Source organism: Arvicanthis niloticus, chromosome 25, assembly GCF_011762505.2.
Source record: "Arvicanthis niloticus isolate mArvNil1 chromosome 25, mArvNil1.pat.X, whole genome shotgun sequence".
In the NCBI taxonomy this organism is placed as follows: Eukaryota; Metazoa; Chordata; class Mammalia; order Rodentia; family Muridae; genus Arvicanthis; species Arvicanthis niloticus.
The window spans coordinates 27,197,615-27,217,032 of NC_133433.1; the positions used below are offsets into that span (position 1 = coordinate 27,197,615).

At 36.3% G+C, this 19,418-nt stretch overlaps 1 protein-coding gene across 2 annotated transcripts in view; it reads right to left on the reverse strand.

Moving 5' to 3' along the window:
- Xkr4 (XK related 4) overlaps positions 1-19,418 on the reverse strand; it is a 374,383-nt gene that overhangs the window by 149,854 nt on the left and 205,111 nt on the right. For both annotated transcript variants that reach the window (XM_076924281.1, XM_076924282.1), the window contains exon 2: positions 736-935. In XM_076924281.1, the coding sequence (XP_076780396.1) occupies positions 736-935 (200 nt within the window). The remainder of the gene's footprint in view (positions 1-735; positions 936-19,418) is intronic.

Sequence of the window (19,418 nt, forward strand, 5' to 3'; positions counted from 1 at the left end):
AGGTATTATCTATCTCATAACAGGATTGACAAATACATCAGGAAATGCATTAAGTAGATATGTCCCTTACCCATCATACTTATACCAACTTATTCACCCATCTATGTACAGTAGCCATTTATCCTCTTCATGCCTTGTTCTAGGATAGATCTCAGCACCAGTGCCTAAAGAAATATCTGTGCAGCTTATTATAAATCCAACAGTCTTTCTGATCACATGACCAAGCAAATTCAGAAAATATTAACCAGATAATTATTATATACCTGCCATGAAGTCTATAGTACAGAAATATATATTGTTATATATTCATAACATTTCCATGTGATTTTAAAAACAAGAATTATGAATCCTCTTTGTATTTCTTAATATCAAGGGCAATAATCTGGAATATATACATATACACATACACACACACATATATATGGATGACAGAAAATAACATTTATTGTTGTCTCTGTAACTTTTGTAAATTATTCTACCATGGAAACCAGAAAGCTAGTCTATCTTTGCCCATAGGGAACTAGTACAAAATCGTAAATTACATTTTCCCCTGCTGAAAGGACAACTGGAGGGCAAAGGAGGTGATGGTCTTTCTATTAGTTAACCATGACAGCCAATGGTGGAGAAAATATCATGCATAATTCACAAATCATGTCCAAACCAGCAGACATACAAAAGGCTTAAGATGCCAAAGAAGGATGCCAGGCATCTTTGGAATGTGATCTTACTCCTTACCTTGGAGGGCCTGTAAGCTGTGAGTCTGTACGATAATGCAGAGCTGCAGGACCAGTTGTGGTGCACTTTCCAGAAAAGTGGCTAGCAGGTGCAGCATGCTCACATCTGCATACTCATACACCATCTTCCAGTAAAACCGCCACCTGCCGCTCTCTCCACTCTGCCGGCTCCGGATACCTAAGTATATTGTGTGCAAATACCTGAAACAAAACAGACACAAGGTAGAGATGATTGATACCTTGAAATTCAAACTCCAAAGTCATTTTCTTTTCGTCCATGTAAACATGCACACAGAACAAGGAACTTGGTCACTATTAAAACTCAAAGGGAAGTGCCTTTACAAGCACCCACAGTCTCCCTTGCTCAGTTTGGGAGATCACAGGTTCTGTAAGAGCCCTTTCAGGCATTTCACTGAATTGCAATATGAAGAGGTATGAGATGGAATTTTGTGAACATGGTGTATGGAAGGGATTTTCTCTCTTTAAAATTTACCTCCATCCTTTCTTGTCAGATCCTGTGTATGCTCCACTGTGGACACAAGAGGGCTTTCTCCTAGCACACGGAGCAACTCTGGGGTTCTATGTGCTTATAAACTCATGTCCTTGGAAACCTTTTGTATTATTTAAAATTTTCAAAAATATATAACAAAAGATTATTAGTCTAATGAACCCACTAGGCCTGTCATAAAAATGGGTAATTATTAATATGCTGCTGGTATTTTTCAAATATACACTTATTTGTGATGTGTGTGCATGTGTGTGTGTGTATGTGCGTGAGTGTGGGTGTTGCCTATTACACTGAAGGCGTATGTGTACATGTGTAGCCAATAGGTTGATAAAGAGTCTGCCATGATCAGCTTTACTTTTTAAAAACAGGGTCTCTAACTGAACCCAAAGCTTGCCACCTCAACAAGGACTCAGTGAATAATGTCAGGGATTCTCTGTCTCTGCTCTTTCTTGGATTACAGGTGCATGCCATCATATCCTGGTAATTTTTTTTACATGAGTACTGGGGATTCAAACTCAGGTCTTTATGCTTGTACCACAGGCACTTTATCAATTGGACCATCTCCCCCTTCTGGTAAATACAATTTTTATTAAAAAAATTTTTTAAACCAATACTATTGTCACAAATGAATAATGATGTATTCTTCAATGATTAAATACTCAAGAGGCATTTTACATTTTATTCCCATCATTTTACAATGATGGGAATAAAATTTCTTTGGCAATGCCTCCGAAGCAGAAAATGTAACTTGGCCTGGCTGGCTTTGGAGCCCATTACAGAAAAGAATTTCAGAACAAGTCAGTATGAGCAAAGATGGAGAAAATTATCAAGTAGAGAAAAAGTACAACCTCAGAGGATATTTGGTAGCACAGAGGCATTCAATAATAGCTACATACAGGATTTGGTGGCTTTTCTACAGTTATGTATTTGTTTTTTTTTGTTTTTGTTTTTGGTGTGTGTGTGTGTGTGTGTGTGTGTGTGTGTGTGTGTGTGTGTGTGTGATGTTGGAAATTGAGCCCATTGTCTTACGTAATCTAGACAAGCACTCTACCATTAAATTACATCAAAGCCTAATTTTCTGGGCTTTGAAGTTATATTGTTTAAAGGGTTCAATTTACAAGCAGGTTCAAAGATTAAGACAAGTTTAAAAATCAGTGGAGTTTTAAAATTAATTAAGAAATACAAACTAGTGTTCTTGTTTCTCTTATAGAATTTAAATTTTTAGATGAAATCCTGAGGTGCACTGTTGAGTTTCATGGATGAGAGGAATGTTGATGTGGATGAAGTTAAAGCTAAGGCTTTAAGAGGTACCTTTGGCTTAGCAAGGCTCATGAGCTGCTTTGAATACTCTTGTTTGAGCTGACCCTCAGAGAATTGAGTATGGTCTTACTAGCCTGATAATTTTCTTTGTTCTCAGCTAGTCAGAGACATAAAAACCCTAGGGGTAAAGTGTACGGTTGTGTTGGCCAGCTTCTGCTCAGGGAGGCGGGATGCAGGGAATCTGACTGTGCTTACCCCATACCTCTACAGGGGTGTGTGTGCTGGGCTGTAGGGAAGTGCTGAGGCACTGTTCTGGCAAAAGAGCTGAGAATGCAGTGGGTACATGACAGAGGCCTGGTGCCAGGAACAGGTGACACTCCTACTGTCCCTTCAAGGTCTTTGGGACTTCGAGCCTTTAGCTCAACCGAGGACCAGGATTCCTCTCACAGTCCTCTGCCCCACAGTAAAGGACTCTGCCATTCTCTGTGTCTTATTAGATTTTTTTTCATCTTTGTATCCTCAGTCCTGTACTCCAGTTCTGCAGTGCTTATGAGACATCAGTGCTCACTTCTAGAGTCTGCCCAGTGTACATCCTATGGTCCTGCCCCTTTCTGCTATCACTCTTCTTTAGATGTGAATCAACACCACTAGACTTTAGTTCTTGTGATTTTCTTACTCTGGGATGCTATGCCTTTCCACATTTCTTGTAATCCTGAAATGCTCAAATATCATTCCTTCCCCAGTCCCTGCCTTCTCTTCCCACTATAGACAAGTGACTGTTTGACTGTTCATTCCTATTGTTGTTATTCATATTTTGGCCCGAGGAAAAACAATACTTCTGTGGTGATTCTCTATGTTCATATTGTATTTCAGATCATAAATTACCAGAGAGTAAAGTGTCAAATGTCCATGTTCTCTTCTCCCTTCGGTTAATTTATATACATTTACTTATTCAGTGAGTTCTTAGAACACATGCAGCACCTATCATTTTGTATTTTTCCCCCTGGGTAAATGTAAACCTGCCCGAGAGTTTTGGATGTAAAAGAAAGGAATCTGACATGCATTTTATCATCATTGTTCATTGCTTGGGAAACAGAAGTCAGGTGGGTAAAGGAAGAAGCAGAGGCATTGTCTTGAACTATTGAAGGATCCCAGATAAGAGAAGATGCCAGTGGTGGTGTTCACAGTTGGATGCTATCTGAGGTGGGCATATTCTAAGCAGCATTTGCATTTGGAAGGACTAAATGAAGGAACAATTGTCTTTGAACTTCCACAGAGGACTCCCCAGACTACTTTATTTCTTGTTCCCACTGGGAGGAAACCATACATATTCTTGACATTTTGCTGCCGAAGAGTTAAAGGCTACAAACAATAATCTGGTCTGTGGTTCTCAAGGATCAGCACAAAAAAACCATTACTCTCCTGGCCTGGCACTGTGACATCACAGTAAACCTAATGCTGGGTTTCTTCTGGGAGAAGAAAACAAGTATTTGGTGCATTAGAGTTTCCCATGTATGAAACATGAAATGAAGCCTCCCAACAACACACATACAGAATCCTAACATTTAAAAAGCAAGGAGAATGAGAAAAGCTATCATATGTCTTGGTAGTTTTCTTCGATTTTTTAATGTGATAGAATAAATAACACCACATTTAACACCTCAATCATTTTATGTGAATAGATCTATGACATAAGTACATTCATACACAAAACCAAGTAAGTGTCTGTGCTGATTCACAAATAACTCCTGATTCTGACTCTTATTTCCACTGCTCTGGGCCTTGGGGAACTTCCATTCACCTTTTTGTTTTTGTGAATATCTTTATCTAGCTATTTAAGTATCTTTTAAGCATACAGTATTTACATATTTAAGTATATAGTATCTGTCCAATGACTTGTTTACTTAAATTGTTCTAATTCCATATTTAATTACATACATATTTAATTAAATTACAATTAACCACATTCATTATACTAAACTATATTTTATTAATTCATTATTTATTTAGTTCATCTATTATTTATTTAAATTAATTTATTAATTTATTGGTAATATATTAATTAAATGAAATTATAATATCCTTGGGGGTCATCCACACTGTGGTGAGTTCTAAATTTCATTCCAGATAGGAAGTTTTTAAATACATGAATCATTACAATAGACTACTTGATGTCATACATAGCCAACAACAAATGAAATGGGAAAATATTCCCTAATAAGATCTTGTCCATTGTAGCCCGAAAGTCTTGCCACTGTAAGGGAGGAGCAGAGGTGGTCATGTGAAGTACCAAGCTAGTGATACACTTGTGTGCTTTATCTTTAGCAATAGCTACAGGCTAAGAACATGCACAAGCACTCCACTAAAAATGTGCTACATTATATACAGCATGATATTACTTAAAGAACAAGAGGGATTAAAGTTCAAATGCTTAACAGAGTGCAACAGGAATCGCAGTTCATTAATTCATTGTACCTTTGGGGAACTGTTTCCAGGACTTGTTTGAGCACTCAAATCTTCAGATGCTTAAGTCCCTTACAGAAAGCCTATGCACATCCTCCTGCATCTGGACATCACTTATAGATTACTCATAATCCAAATTGAACAGTAAGAAACAGGAGACATTGGTGTTGTTTAGCTTGTAACGTATCGTCAAGAAAGAGATGTGTACACATTCGGCTCAGATGTGATTTTCTTCTCTTCAGTTTTTGATCCACTGTCGGTTAAATCTGTTCTATATGCAGAGATTCATCACTTGCATATGCATTTTTCTTTGTATTCATGACTTTATGATTTCACCTTAGATCATTTTCAATATTGACATGTGACATTTTAAAGTGATAATCCTCAATTTGACTTCAAATATGGACCATATTAACTAAATTATAACAATCCTCTCTTCATGTTTTATTACATTATAACCTAGAATCATGGACTGAATAAGTTAGTGGGATTTAGAGATCAGTTTTCAGGGCTACAGTACTGATAAATGGAGCCTGGACCAAGACCCAGGTATTATGATGCCAATGCCTCCAATCTTTTATCATTGTCCATCTGGCTTTACTAATTTTGGAATTTGCCACATATAAACACACAAAATTTACTACATTTTTGCCTACCTTCTACATGCTTTTGATGTTATAGCTGAGAGAAAATAAATGTTAAAGTGAAGAATTATAGACCTAGATAGACCTTGGATCATGATACTAGTTCTAGGACTCTGGGAGGAAGACTTCTATTTTCTGAAACTTTCATTGTATAATTTTTTAAAAGACGCTGAAATCATTAAAAATAAGATGAAATTATATGTATAAGTTATCTAGTGAGCAGTTAGTGATATCAGATTATCCTTTAGATAAATCTGATTGTTTCGTGAGTTAAATGGAGAGTATCAAAGGCACCCTAAACTTTTCATTTTCTCTTTTATTATCTGATACTCACCATCTGACTTAAGGAGATGTGAGGGGTTTCAAAAACCTTTAATCAGCCATAGCTTTGTCTCTATCTTCTACTTTTTCCTCAATGTCATATATAAACATCTATCTACCATCTATCCATCTATTCATCCATCTGTCCATCTGTCTGTCTGTCTCTACCTATCATTTACCTATCCATCTGCCACCATTTTACTTATTTACTCTATCATCTATAATTACCATTATCTTCATTAATCATTAATCTGAAAAACTGGGATGCTGCATATACATTGAAACTATATATTTGTGGGATAAGAGAATAATAATGGCCGGTCTTTGGAAAATAGGCTTTGTACATCAGCATTAGCATGATATCACTGGACAATAGTCTATTCCTCTTTGATACTAGGAGTTATGGCTTTTGATGTGGAGTTTTTATACATGAAGTTAAGAAAGATGATTATCTCCTTTAAAATTATTGTGCAGAATAGATGACAGGCTGCTTCACATTTGTTTCTTATTTATATTTTAGGTATGCAGCCCAAAGGGACAAGAACTCTTTTAGAACCAAAAAACCTCATAGTTGGGCATCAATATGTTCTGGATGTATATATATATATATATATATATATATATATATATATATATATATATTACAAATGCACATACATTATGGATATCTTTCTAATAAGTAAAAGTGATTATTTTTGTTTCATTTCTCAGTAGACCTTTTGATTGTGGTCATGCTTATCCAAAAGCATATTCTAACCGTGTTTCTGTCAGGGTATGGCCTCTGGATGGTCTTTCCAAAGGGAAGAGCTTTTCAGTTACTATCCTTCTGAGAAACATGACATTCTAGGCTTGCTAAGTATCTATATTCTAAGCTGAAATCCAGTTCATGTGGAGCAGGGGATCTCAATTAAGTGTTTTTTTTAAAAATAGACTAAAGGTCATACCTCTGCAGTGTATAGTGGAGGCCAAGAACAATCAATGTAATGGAGGCATCAAACATTTTTAGATACTCATACTATGTCAGGGAGGACTTACATCAATATTACTTATGATTACATTTTATTTGACATAATTCCCAAAGAGCATCATTTGAGAAGGAGAAGAGTTTGAAAGCTTTGACATCAAGGATGAAGTCCTTCTGGACCTAAGAACAGATTAACAAGCATGGATCTTTCATCATTGCAGCTGAAGGATGCTCCTTGTAAAGCCCTCTTTGAAATGTTACTGCATCATCCACCTCTTTGGAAGAAAAATTAAGGACAAGGCATTTACTTTTCTTACAGTAAAACTCATTCTTTCTCCAATAGGTTCACTTTCATTATTTATTCAATGGGGAAACATGCCAATGGGAAGTACCATTTTTTTGGCACTATCAAAAGTCATCAGACATTCTGTTCCAATTTTCTAAACATAATCTCAAACCAGAAATATTTCAATTTCCTAATTTTCTTAGTACTGTTGAAGATGTAGCCACAAACACTCCAAGATAACCCCTCCAAATGTCATGTACAAAGACATGTGTAAGTAACCTACTACTACCACAATACAAACAACATCAACTTAGGAGGCAGTCTGAAGATAGAAATTGCATTAAATTCTTAGCTCCTTTTAATCAACGCTTTTCACATGTGAAAAACATGCTGGAGCCAGGTATGATGTTAATGGCCCAAAACCTTTGCTACTCTTCTCAGGGGACTGAGGTAGTAGGGTCTCAAATTTAACTTCTGCCTTGGCTACAGAGAAAGTTCAAAGTATCCTGGACAACTTAGCTAGATCCTTTCTCACAAACACAGTTTAAAAAAGAAGATTGGAATAAAACTCCACGATGGAGAGATCACTTAGCACACACAAAGTTCAATCCCTAATTCTGAGAAAATAAATGTAACCTAGACTCAAGTCACAAGTTTCAGATTGAAATATAATATAGAAAATATGATAGACTGTGGGGAGGGTAGGTTGCCTCAAGCATTTGGTTTACAAAGTATTACATGAATAATGTGTGTTTCATTTAAAGTTGAATATATATATATATGTATATACATATATATATATGTATGAAACTATATATATATATATAGTTTCAGGTTGCTTGTATATAGGATTTAATCAAGTGTCCTATTCACTTCTGAAATATGCATGGCTAAAACAGGAATATCTCTGAAGATATTATACATATGCATTCTAATACTGAATTCTCTTTCATTAACTTGTGGCACATTAAGCAATTTAGCTGTTAGTTAGCAGCTGTTATTTTTACTGTACGCAAAATAAAGTAAAATTTGGCAGAAAAGCTTTAGGTAGACATCACTAATAAACAATGATCTCAGAAAGTGCTATTTTCTTCTGTTGCCTGGCTACAAATCTTTATAAGTAGAGGTATGTTTATGAGACCTCTAGGGCCAGTACAATCATTATTTGCTATCACAGGAAGTTCTCCATTGGGCGTGGAAGGAACTACAATTACACCTTATATAGTGGCGTGACTATAGTTCCAGTTGCTAAGGAAGCTGAAGGGATAGAGTCCCAGAGCCCTGGAGTTCAAGACCAGTGTGGGCAATGTAGGAAAGCTCTATTTCTCTACCACCCTGAAAATAACTAGTCTTTTTCATTTCATGCTGTAAAACAGTGAACTTGCTATAAAATTCTGTCTTGCATTTATATGTTAGAAACTTGCCAACTGGCTGTTATTTAAAGAATAGATTTTATTTCCCATTAATCACCCAAACAGAAAGGTTGTGCATTTGCTGGATGGGGAAAAAACGGAATGAGTTGACCTACCACTTGACACCAACATTAGGATCACAGTCTTATGAAGACAGATGGGACTCTTCCTCCCACCCTCACAGGACCAGATGAATGAATCTGTGACCCACACTGGAGTTCCTGACACTATCCCATTCCCTATTGACATTGTCACAATGTCTGGCTGCTCTACCTTTCATCATCAGCACAAAACCTCTCCCCAAATAATTGGCTGTTTGCAGTGTCCTTCCCAGAGGGCATGCTGTGAATATTCACAGAAGGAAACACAGGAAAAAGATTCTGGATCTTCCTGGAAAAACTTGAACCTAAAAACCATTTGCTCCTTGAATGATCTATTTTTTTTTTTTTTCCCTGAGACGGCTACATTCTCTCCAAATACCCACATTTTAGCTCTCTCTACATCTGGTCAACCATGAGGCTGTATTTTAGTCTATTTTCTCTCCCACTAGATAGAAAATAATCAGACTTAATTTGGGTCTCAAAGAAGAACATGGATCTAATAATAACTATGTTTCATGGTATGCACCCTTGTCTGCTTATACTATACAGACATTTTGTATTTGATAGGGATTTATTTTTATTGATTTCAAATGTATTTTGTGAAAATTCAGTTATTCTATGGAATATGTTTTTTTTTTTCCTTTGATTTCAGGCATATCTTCTGTATAAAGATATCAGTTTAAAAAATAGTTTCTTTCATGATTTCCCCAAACCTACAGACAAAAATAATGGTGATTTTTCTCTACTAAGTAATTTCTCTGGTAATTGGCAGTATGGTTACAGTATCAGGGATAGCATGTGAAATCCAGCTGAGATAGAATAAGAAATCTCTGAATCTTGAAAGGGAGTTCTACATCCACACATAATACATCATAATGATCTTAGCTGTCTCTCAGCTAATAAAGAACAGTTCTTTAACAATTTTTGAGATAAGTTACTGTTATGTAGCCCAGGCTGGCCCCAGATTTGAAGTTTGCTTGCCTTTGCTTCCTACATGCTGTGGTTTTAATTGTGTGCAATCATGTCTGTTCCAAAGTTACTCTTTCTTTTTAAAACACTTCTGTGTAATGATATTTTGATGTAAAATGCATATTAAAATAGAAAAGAGAGTTCTGAAACAAAAACAGCAGTGACTGGTGTTTGATACTGGCATGGCAGCTGCTCTAATCCAAGCCCTCTAATGATTGTGATGATGGCAGAAATACTTAGCTTTATTTCTAGAAGGTAGCTAACAATATTTATTCATGATAGAATCAGAACCTTCACCTAAGCCTGGTTTAATAGATTTTATGATAAGCAGGAAAAATGTGACTCTCTCTCTCTCTCTCTCTCTCTCTCTCTCTCTCTCTCTCTCTCTGCTCAGTCTCTCTGTCTTTCTGTATATGCAAAAATATATAGTACTTTATTCTTTTAAAAATTTAAAATATATTTCTAACAGTTGTTTAGCACTTGATTTTAGCAGAACTATGGCATGTATCATCTTAAACATAAAAATCTTGAAACATGAAAATCTATCCTAATCCTGGAGTCCCTGCCCCATCATGCCTACCATTCGTGAAGTAGGGAGGAGAGATGGGGAACATGTGAAACTTGAGTTTCTATATTTCTAGCATCCTTGGGGTCTTATATGAACTATCTACGAGAAGATGGATATTATAGGAATGATTTTGCTAGCAAAGTAACAACTTGCAAATGCTTGGAATTTGGGGGCATCTGTGTCCACACCATTTTTAATTTGCTAGATCCTGTCTGAATGGTTCAAGCTATTTATGTCCAAAGGCAATGATTTTTTTTTTGAGATTATTTTTGCTTTCATTAAATTTAATTAGAATTTTAGTAAGTATCCATCCATTTTAGGAGAAGGAATTAAAACTTGTCCTCTAAAAAATTATGGCCAAGTTGAGAATGTAAATATAGTGGCACTGAAAGAGAATGACTAAAGGCTCCTGAGTCTGGAAAGAATGAGTTTGAAATAGTTGCTTGTGACCAGGAGGGATGTCTTGTGAGCACAGTGTTCCTTCCTGATATCTTGCAAGCCAATCTTGTGAGCTCATTTCCCATGGAGGTTATCAGCTATCCCCTGGGTAGTAAGACCCAGAAGGAAGAAGGATAAGGTTCTTTCTGCTCTAACCTCTCATTGGATGACTTAGTCTAGAATTTACTATAGTTTTTTTTCTTTTTACCTAATCTCCAGACTTGCTAAAATATTCCAAGGCCTACGTTTTTGAGTTGGTGATGTCAGTTTATCAGAAAGAAAGCACACACTCATGTGCCAACTTTTAGCCTGCTTGCCCTATACCCGGAGTATTCCTAAAAATAGCTCCATATACCATGGCAGAGATTAATTCTAGTTATTTTCCTGTCTTATTTGTGCATCAACTGTGCTCTTAACTGCTGTAATACTCCAGGGAAAACTGTCAGACTAAAAATGGCTGTGTGAATTTGACAAATGGACTGTGAAAATCAACATGTTAAACAGGTGAGTTTGGATGATCCCCCATCTAAACACTAATTTCCAGAGTCATTTAAGGAAAACCTCAGCCTTGGAGGTTACTTACCAAGGTAGTTACTATAAAAATTTCCATCTCTTGCTCAGATTGTGTCTAAAACCAAAAATTCAATTTTTTGAATTATTTATTCTTTTAATAAACATTTATTGAACATATACTGGAAGATTAGCATTCTTATTATTCTGGATCTAGAGGTAGGTAGCAGTGCAAGAAATTATCTTGCATGTTATGGGTAAAATAAGCAGTAAACCAGATAAAACATGTAAGCAGATGCTAAGTGCCAAGGATGAAATAAGTCAGGAGTCAAGCAATGAGAGTCAAGGTACTTTTTGTTTTAAATATGGGGCTGAGGAAATTCGATGAAAAAATTTAGTCATTGTTGAAATCTAAAGAGATAGAAAAAGCAAGCCATTTCCATTTGAAATCCAGTAATAGTTGTCCTGGAACAGTTTCCTCCAAGATTGAAATATTCTTTCCTGCTGGCAAGCTCCTTAAGCAGGAAAATAAGCAACTCAAAATAGATTCAGGAAGTTCCTGAAACTGAGCAGATTCACAAGAAGCCTTCCTGCCTGAGTAAGCTATATAGCCAAGCTGCAAAGAAGACTTTCAAACAAGCCAAGCTGTAAAGAAGACTCTAAGACAAGACCAGCTGCCTGGAGAAAAGGTTGAGCTGCCTGGAAGAGGTTTAGACTTACTGAGTCCCTTAGAATAGACAATCTATTAAACTGCTTTCAGAATGTGTGTTGTGCTCCAGATTCTCAGCTTCTGTGAGCTATCACTCATAGTGGAGAAGGCTTTAATGGTATAGCTGTCTTTGAGTCACTGCTACTTGTTTAAGTAAGTCCTCACCTAATTTCCTGTAAGTAATCTCAGTAAAACTCATGGTTCACCAAGTTGGACTTTAGTGATGTCTGTACTTTGGTGATTGTGGGTTCCCACATGTAAGTAGAAACGTGTGCAGCATCTCCCCAGGAAAAGTTTCATCACATTACACAGTAAGACAGTTGCAGGATTTGAAAAGCCAAGGAGAGGATAGAGTCATTATTTCATAAAAACCTACAGCAGTTGCATAGTAAACAGATAAAGAGAAGCAAATGTGGATTTCCAAAAAACCAATGTGGTATTGAGAGAGGTGCTAAGTATTGTTTACACCTGAATAGCAGCATGAGAAAGAAGCCATGTTGGGTCTCTGAAGTTTGTTCTGAGAAACTGGAAAATGTGTTACCATTAGCTGAGACTGATTAGATCAGCAGACTAGCAGGTGAAAGCATAAAGTTTAGACATTTTACTCTTGAAATTTCTCCTAAATACTGATGCAGATATTTGGAGTGAGCAGGTAGATGTCAGAGTTTGGACATAAGGAGTAGGTAGTTACATTCAGATATTGCAGCACTTATAAGACAAAACCAGATAGTCACATTTATACATCCATCATAAATAAACTTAATGTTTTTTCTTAGTGAAAGATGGCTTGGTGCCACCAACAAAGATAGCTTTACTATTATGTCCAATTTTATTGTCAACTTGCTACAAATTAGAGCCACTTGAGTAGGAAGCCTTATCTGAAAAACTGACTTGATTGATTTCATTGATGCAGGATGATCAATTCCCACTACTTCCTTGAATGGAACAACATTTGGATAGATGTTTTATATACAATTCTTTATATTAATTAATATAGATTTCTAAAGCACACATAATAGTGTATTTTCTCCCTTTGGACCCAAGTGTTTCGAATGTATCATTCACATTTTCAGTGCAGTATTTAAAACACCAAAGCATTTCCCAGTTCTGTCATCTGTATCTTCATTCTTCAGATTTTCTAGTACCAGGTCCCTTGCACTGAGGTGTAGGTTTCATCCATGCAAAATTCTTTCTCTAAGTTCTCCATGCTCACAGTTCTGGTTATGGATGGTTCCATTTATGTAAGGTCCAAGAACCTCCCTGTTGGTTAGCTCAAGTTTTCCCAACTTCTGTCTATTTCACAGGTATTACAGTCTCTGAAGTTTCTATTATATTTTCTTAGCATATGGAAACATTCCTAATGCTTGATGATTTCCAATTAATGGATAAAAGAGAAACTTTATTGTGAATGCTGATTCTGATCCACTGCAGGCAACTTTGCTGAGGATTCTGGGGTAGCAACTGAGCTCCCTGGGACAGGTGAATGACACTGTTCATGGATGAGCAGGAACTAGTGCAACAAGATTTTTCTTTGAGTTGCTTTTGTGGAATTTAGTCTTAACTTTCTCATTACATTGATGTTAAAGTAGCAGTACAATGGATTTCCTTTTCCTTCATGTCTAATAAGTTGAAATTTAGAGTGAATAATTAAAATTTCAAGCTTAAATATGAAGTTCAAATGTACACACATGCACTCATGTGCACATATACATGTACAGTATAATGAACAACTTAACTACACCATACACTATGTAAGCAGAGTAGAAATTACACTTTTACTGGTTGTCTGATTACTGTTACTAATATGTACAATGAAATATAAATGGTTTTTATATTTTTTCTGCTATTCAGATTTCTGTGAGTATTGTTTTTTTCCTTTTGCATCAGATGTTTGTCAGATTTTTTTTTTATTATCAACTAGTACCTCCTGAATTATTTTCTTCAGATTCACAAAATCAGTCAAGAAAGTCAGAATATGAACATGAATTTTTTTTAGGGTACAATATGATCAGTCCCTCTTTCTTGTGATATGTTTTACACTCTACTGAAGATTCACTTCATTACCATCAATTAAGACTTGATTTTGTCTTGTAGATGATAAAGGAAATGCACTAGATTTTGTGGATGGTTTCGGTTAATAAAAATAAGGACAGCAAAAATCTAATACACACACATTTTTCCTGAACTTCTGTTGCAGATTTTTGAAAACAGATTCATGGTGATGTGTTAAATATTAAAATTAATGTAAGAGTAATTTAAATTTATAGGGCAGCTTTTCTTAATTTACCGTCTAGCACACAATTTTTAGCAAGCTGTATAAATAACAAAGACTGCCTACATCCTTCTGTTGTTTCACTGTGACCCAGTATATTAAAGTTAAACTTGCTAAATTTTTAAAAATTATGATACCATGCCGCCCATACAGAAACATCAATTTGGCCTAGCATAGCCACTCCAGGGAGCATCAGGGACTCTTCTGATCAGTGTATGGATGTGGAGAATCTCAAGGTTTGCTATGCTACTCAGCTTTCTAGATGAACACATGTGATCAAGCCTTGGAAATCTGCAGCAATATTCTGCCTACTGGAGGAAATGCTTTCCTTGTTTCATTGTCAGTCTTCTCAGGAGCATGATGGAGGTGCTATATATAATCCAGTCCCTCTAATTTATAAAGAACCATCAATATAGAAAAATTAGGTCATTCACGAAGGTCACAGTAAGCAGGAAGTTCATGCTATCTCCACTTAGCCAGATCCAATTCTTTGGCTTACTGAATTTTCAAACTCATGTTGTCAGTTCAGGAAAATGTATATTACTCTCGCCAAAATTGACATTTGAACTTCTTCTATTAAAATTGTATTTGAGTGCCAAATATTATGCTTATAACCTGACTGTGATACACTGGATAGTTTAGAGATAGCTTTCAAGTCGTGATTAAGGAAGGAAAGGCTGGAACTGTGGTATGGGTCCCAACACCAAGTTATTTCTGAGTCAGTGGCTTCATGTACAGCTCAGTGTTATCTGAAACTACCTTAAGCATCATCTGAAGCACCTTAACTCTGGAACTTGATAAAAATGATTTTTCTAAATCAAACTACTGCGTGTAGTTACATCCTATTTTTTTGCTGTATTGTCCCAGGCTTTTCAACATCTCTTACTCATCTGTTGAAACCATTTATAAAGTTTTGCTCAGATATAATCTAACAGCATCCTGGTCTCTTCTCCTATTTTTGTCCAAGGACTTCTGAGAAACAAGGTAGAAACACCAAGATGTTAAACCCAGTATTGACAAGGGATGATAAAAGAATCATTCTCCTCTTACTCTCTCTGCTGTGTGTATGCTCCGTTTCCCACAATGATGATCAGATGGATTGTACCCTATGAGCTGGCTGCCATTTCCCATTTTTTCTCTCTTCTTACTCTCTGGAACACTACCTAAAGTAAACCACACTTCTGTTTCTGGTTCTGCATGCAGAGACATAGGCTAAGATGTTTACCTCTAGTGAATCGACAGCTACATTTTTCATTGGAGGGGGAATGAAGAACATAAAAGTTGTCCAGGTTAAATATGCAAATTTAAAACATTGGGAGTACAATTAGCATTTTGAAAAACAGATTCCTATTTGTTTTTAAAGGCATTACTTTTCAGATGCACAGACTTTTTTTTTTTTTTTTTTTTTTTTTTTTTTTTTTTTTTTGCACATCTTCACATCTTTACACTTAAAGCTCAGCTAACTGTATCATACCATACAGGGCATGCCAAGTTCTGCTTGGTTCTGAGGACCATTATTATTATTTATTTATTTTTGTCAGGAAGTGAGGGCAGGAGACAAAAGAGGAGAGATGCTTTTAATAACAAAGGAAGATATTTCAAGCTGCATATGACAGTCAGGTGACAAGATACCACCTGTTTGACTTTTTCTCATAACACAGAGAAATATCTTCTCCTTTCTGTCAAGAATAAAAAACAAACAAGTGAACAAGCAAAAGCAACAACAACAACAACTAGTTTCCTCTTCTCAGGAGGAACATCAGATACAGAGCTAGGGAGAGCTGACAGCTTCCTTTAGAAAGCCTACCTAGAACACATTTCTTTAACAGTTTTGTATCATGCAAACTTTCTACACGCATCCCTTATGTCCACCCATTTTTCTACAATGTCCCCCACTCTGTCTCAATTCTTTCTCTCTCATCCCTACCTGATTGTCCTTCTTCTCTTTCATTTCCTTCTCTCACCCCGCCCCTCAAAATTTTAATAGAATCCGACAAAGTATTTCCGCTTTGCTCAGGTATAAATTGTCAAAAGGGAGTGAAAACTATATAGTCAGGTATTTGACTTGGAGTCAAATTCTTCACACATTAGGTGAGAAATATGGCCTTTAACCCCTGAATGTCTAAAGACATACTGAGTTATCCACAGACCTCCTGAGGTAAAGAGCAAGTGAAGCATGCGTTAGTTAGTGGGACCGTTGAATTCAGTTTGGTCCTAGAAGCTCCATGTTAATATTTCTAAGAAGCAAAATTTTCTGTCTAGTGAGCATTTTGGTGAAAGGGCCGTGGACATCTTTTTCAACGATGAGAATGTGGTGTATCATTGCTATGACTCACAAGAGATTAGAGTAGGAAATGGGCTGGATCAGATAAGATGAAGAAGCCTTGGAAAATGGCTGGTTCTGGCTGTGTGCAATATAGATGTACCTGAATGCTATAATATGCAGACTGGCTTTGCTTGAAACATAGGTGAGGGATCTTGGGATTTTTCTGTCAAGAGACTTTGAGTTGAAGGAAATACAGCTGGAAATGTGCAGATCCTGGTATTTTTTAAGTGGCTAGATGTGGGAAAGAGGAACAAGCATCTCAAGGCCATTGAGAAAGCTGGAGACATTATGCAAATATTGCTTAATTACCAGTGGTATTTATGGGACATGGGAGAAAGTAGGCTACCTAGTGTCAGGGATTACTCTTTTCTTATTCACTATGAGCCATTTTAGGAATGATAAATTTGAACATGGAGCCTATATGTGACAAATTCAAAGGACAGAAACTGGAATGCATGCTTTCTTAAGGTTTTCATGACACCATTGCCACACCATGCTTGTATTATTAATTTTTTTATTGCAAAGCTGTGTCTCATTTTCTGCTGCTGAAAACCCTATGAATTTGGCAATTGGCATCCTATTTTTTTGCTGGCTCAAAGGTCAGGCATACTTATTTTTCTCCATTTAAAATGTCACAGAAGTCAGAGTTATTATGGGAAATATTTGTTTTCACTCATACATTTTGCTACAATCTTATGTCAAACATGGCTCTTTATGTCTAAAGAATGTTAATTTAAGATGAACACAGTCACTAAAAATGCATTTAGCTTCATTTATATTTATTAAAAGAAACAGTTATATTTGATTGCAAGGCCTTGTTGAAGTATTGTTCTGGTGAAGTACAATCTTCCGGCTATTCAAACTGACAATAACTTTAATTATGAAACACTGGAGAGGTTTATTTTAAGTCCAGTGTGACCTCCCTGCCATCTCCAGCAATGAATACATGATACCATTGGCTAGAAAATGAAGGGGGCATTCTCTTAAGCACAATGTTTTATCATTGGTTATGTCAAGATCACCTCTTTTCTTTTATTCCTTTGATTCAGGGGCAGTATAAAAAGGTCTTAAAAACAAGAAATCAATTACTGTTTTGCTTTTTTTAAAGCAAAAAAAAAAAAAAAGAAAGAAAAAAGAAAAAATACTGATTTTTTGGCAAATATTGCACATATTTTATTTTTTCCTAAATGATGGAAAACCTAGCAAGTTCAATAAAACCACCCTATCATAATGCTACAACTAGATGAGGGTTCTGCTGATGTTCCTTCTCTTTTTCCTTAGCTCCCCTTCATAGTCTGCTCTCTGTTGTTATAACAGAATTCATAAGACTAGGTAATTTGTTAAACAAAAAGGTTTATTATGTCTTATGGTTCTGAAGGCTAGCTAGGTTGTTCACAATCTGTCAACCCTATCTAGCAACAAAATACTTTTAGGATTGGCAGTCACAGAATTGTATTGAAGGACTGCAGCATGAAAAAAGGGTTGAGAACCATTGCTGCATGCCTAACATCTTACATGGTTATTTTAGGAGGCTATTCTCCTGGGATGACTGGCTGCTTAGGTTTGGCTTTTTGTAAAACAATATCAAATATAAATATTCATGTGGGATGAGCATCATCATTGCTCCTGAAAATCACGTTATTAATATTTCATTTAACTACTGACCACAGTTATTTTCTGGCCCTTTTACGATTCTTTTGGCTTTGAAAATTCAAATCAACTAGGCATAGAAGCTCAAATACAGACTTGCAGAATATGTTTATAACCCAACCCATCTAGCATTCACAGGTTTCAAAACTAGTTGAGAAGGTTGTTGTGCAGCTGTGACAGCTAAAGTTACACTTTGACTTTTAATTACTGTGCTCAAGAGATCTGTAAAAGAAAAAAATCCTCTAACTGTAAGCCCCACTTCCCCAAGGACAGATAACTTCTTAGAATGCTGGGGGTTGTTTGTCATATAAGATAACAAGACATGTGTTTTCACTTTTTAAAGCAAGGTTGGTTGTTCCAACTGCACAGAATATGCTTGATCACACGCAGTGTGGGTGGAGCACATAGGCAGGGAATATGTCATAATGTATGATTGCCCTTGATTGGATGAAAATGGAAAGTAGGTAGTCTTATGGGACTTTCCTTTATATGTACGCACTAAAGTTATTTACAGTCATTCTCTGCAAATCCCAGGTTTTCATTGTTCTGGCCAGTATTTAATACAATTTGCTTCAAATTGGGATCATAAATTGTGGTAATGGTCTCCTTAACTATTGGTAGAATTAGCACAACATACCTTAAATACTTGATATTTGGTTTATAATCTCATTAAATAAGTCATAGCACCATTTGAAACAATGCAAGAATGTTCATGGACATTGTGTTTGTATTAGCAAATGGTTTGTACATAAGATGTGTGACAGGAGTAAAATAGGTGCACATAGGACTACTACAAGTTGAAAATAAAGCAGCTACATTTACAAGCAAGACTAGGGATTAGACTTAGACATCTATTACTGAATGAATAAAATATGTTAAGAAAAAAGTACTTCCAACATGATCGTGTCAGTGGTGAGGGAAAGACACACAGCTCTATACTGTCAGTCTCAGGAACTTGGGGACACCCTCTAATCTTTCAGGGATTTTAACTCAGGCCAAATCCAGGATTTGTGGGTTCAATGCAAGAACACATTTCAGTTCTAGCCAGTTAAGTAAGAGAGTTCAGAGAAAGGGAAGGGTTCACTGAGGAAGACATGCCCAAGAAGTGCTACATACTACCTGAGGGATAGACGAGAAAGATATACCTAGCTGTGGTACAGGCTCCTCAAGGCAGAGCATAGTTGATTGTCTTAGAATTACACATCCTTTCAAAACATCATGGAGCAATCATTTTCCCCTTTTCTTGATTTATACAATGGCTATGGAGATGTCTTGGATGGGAT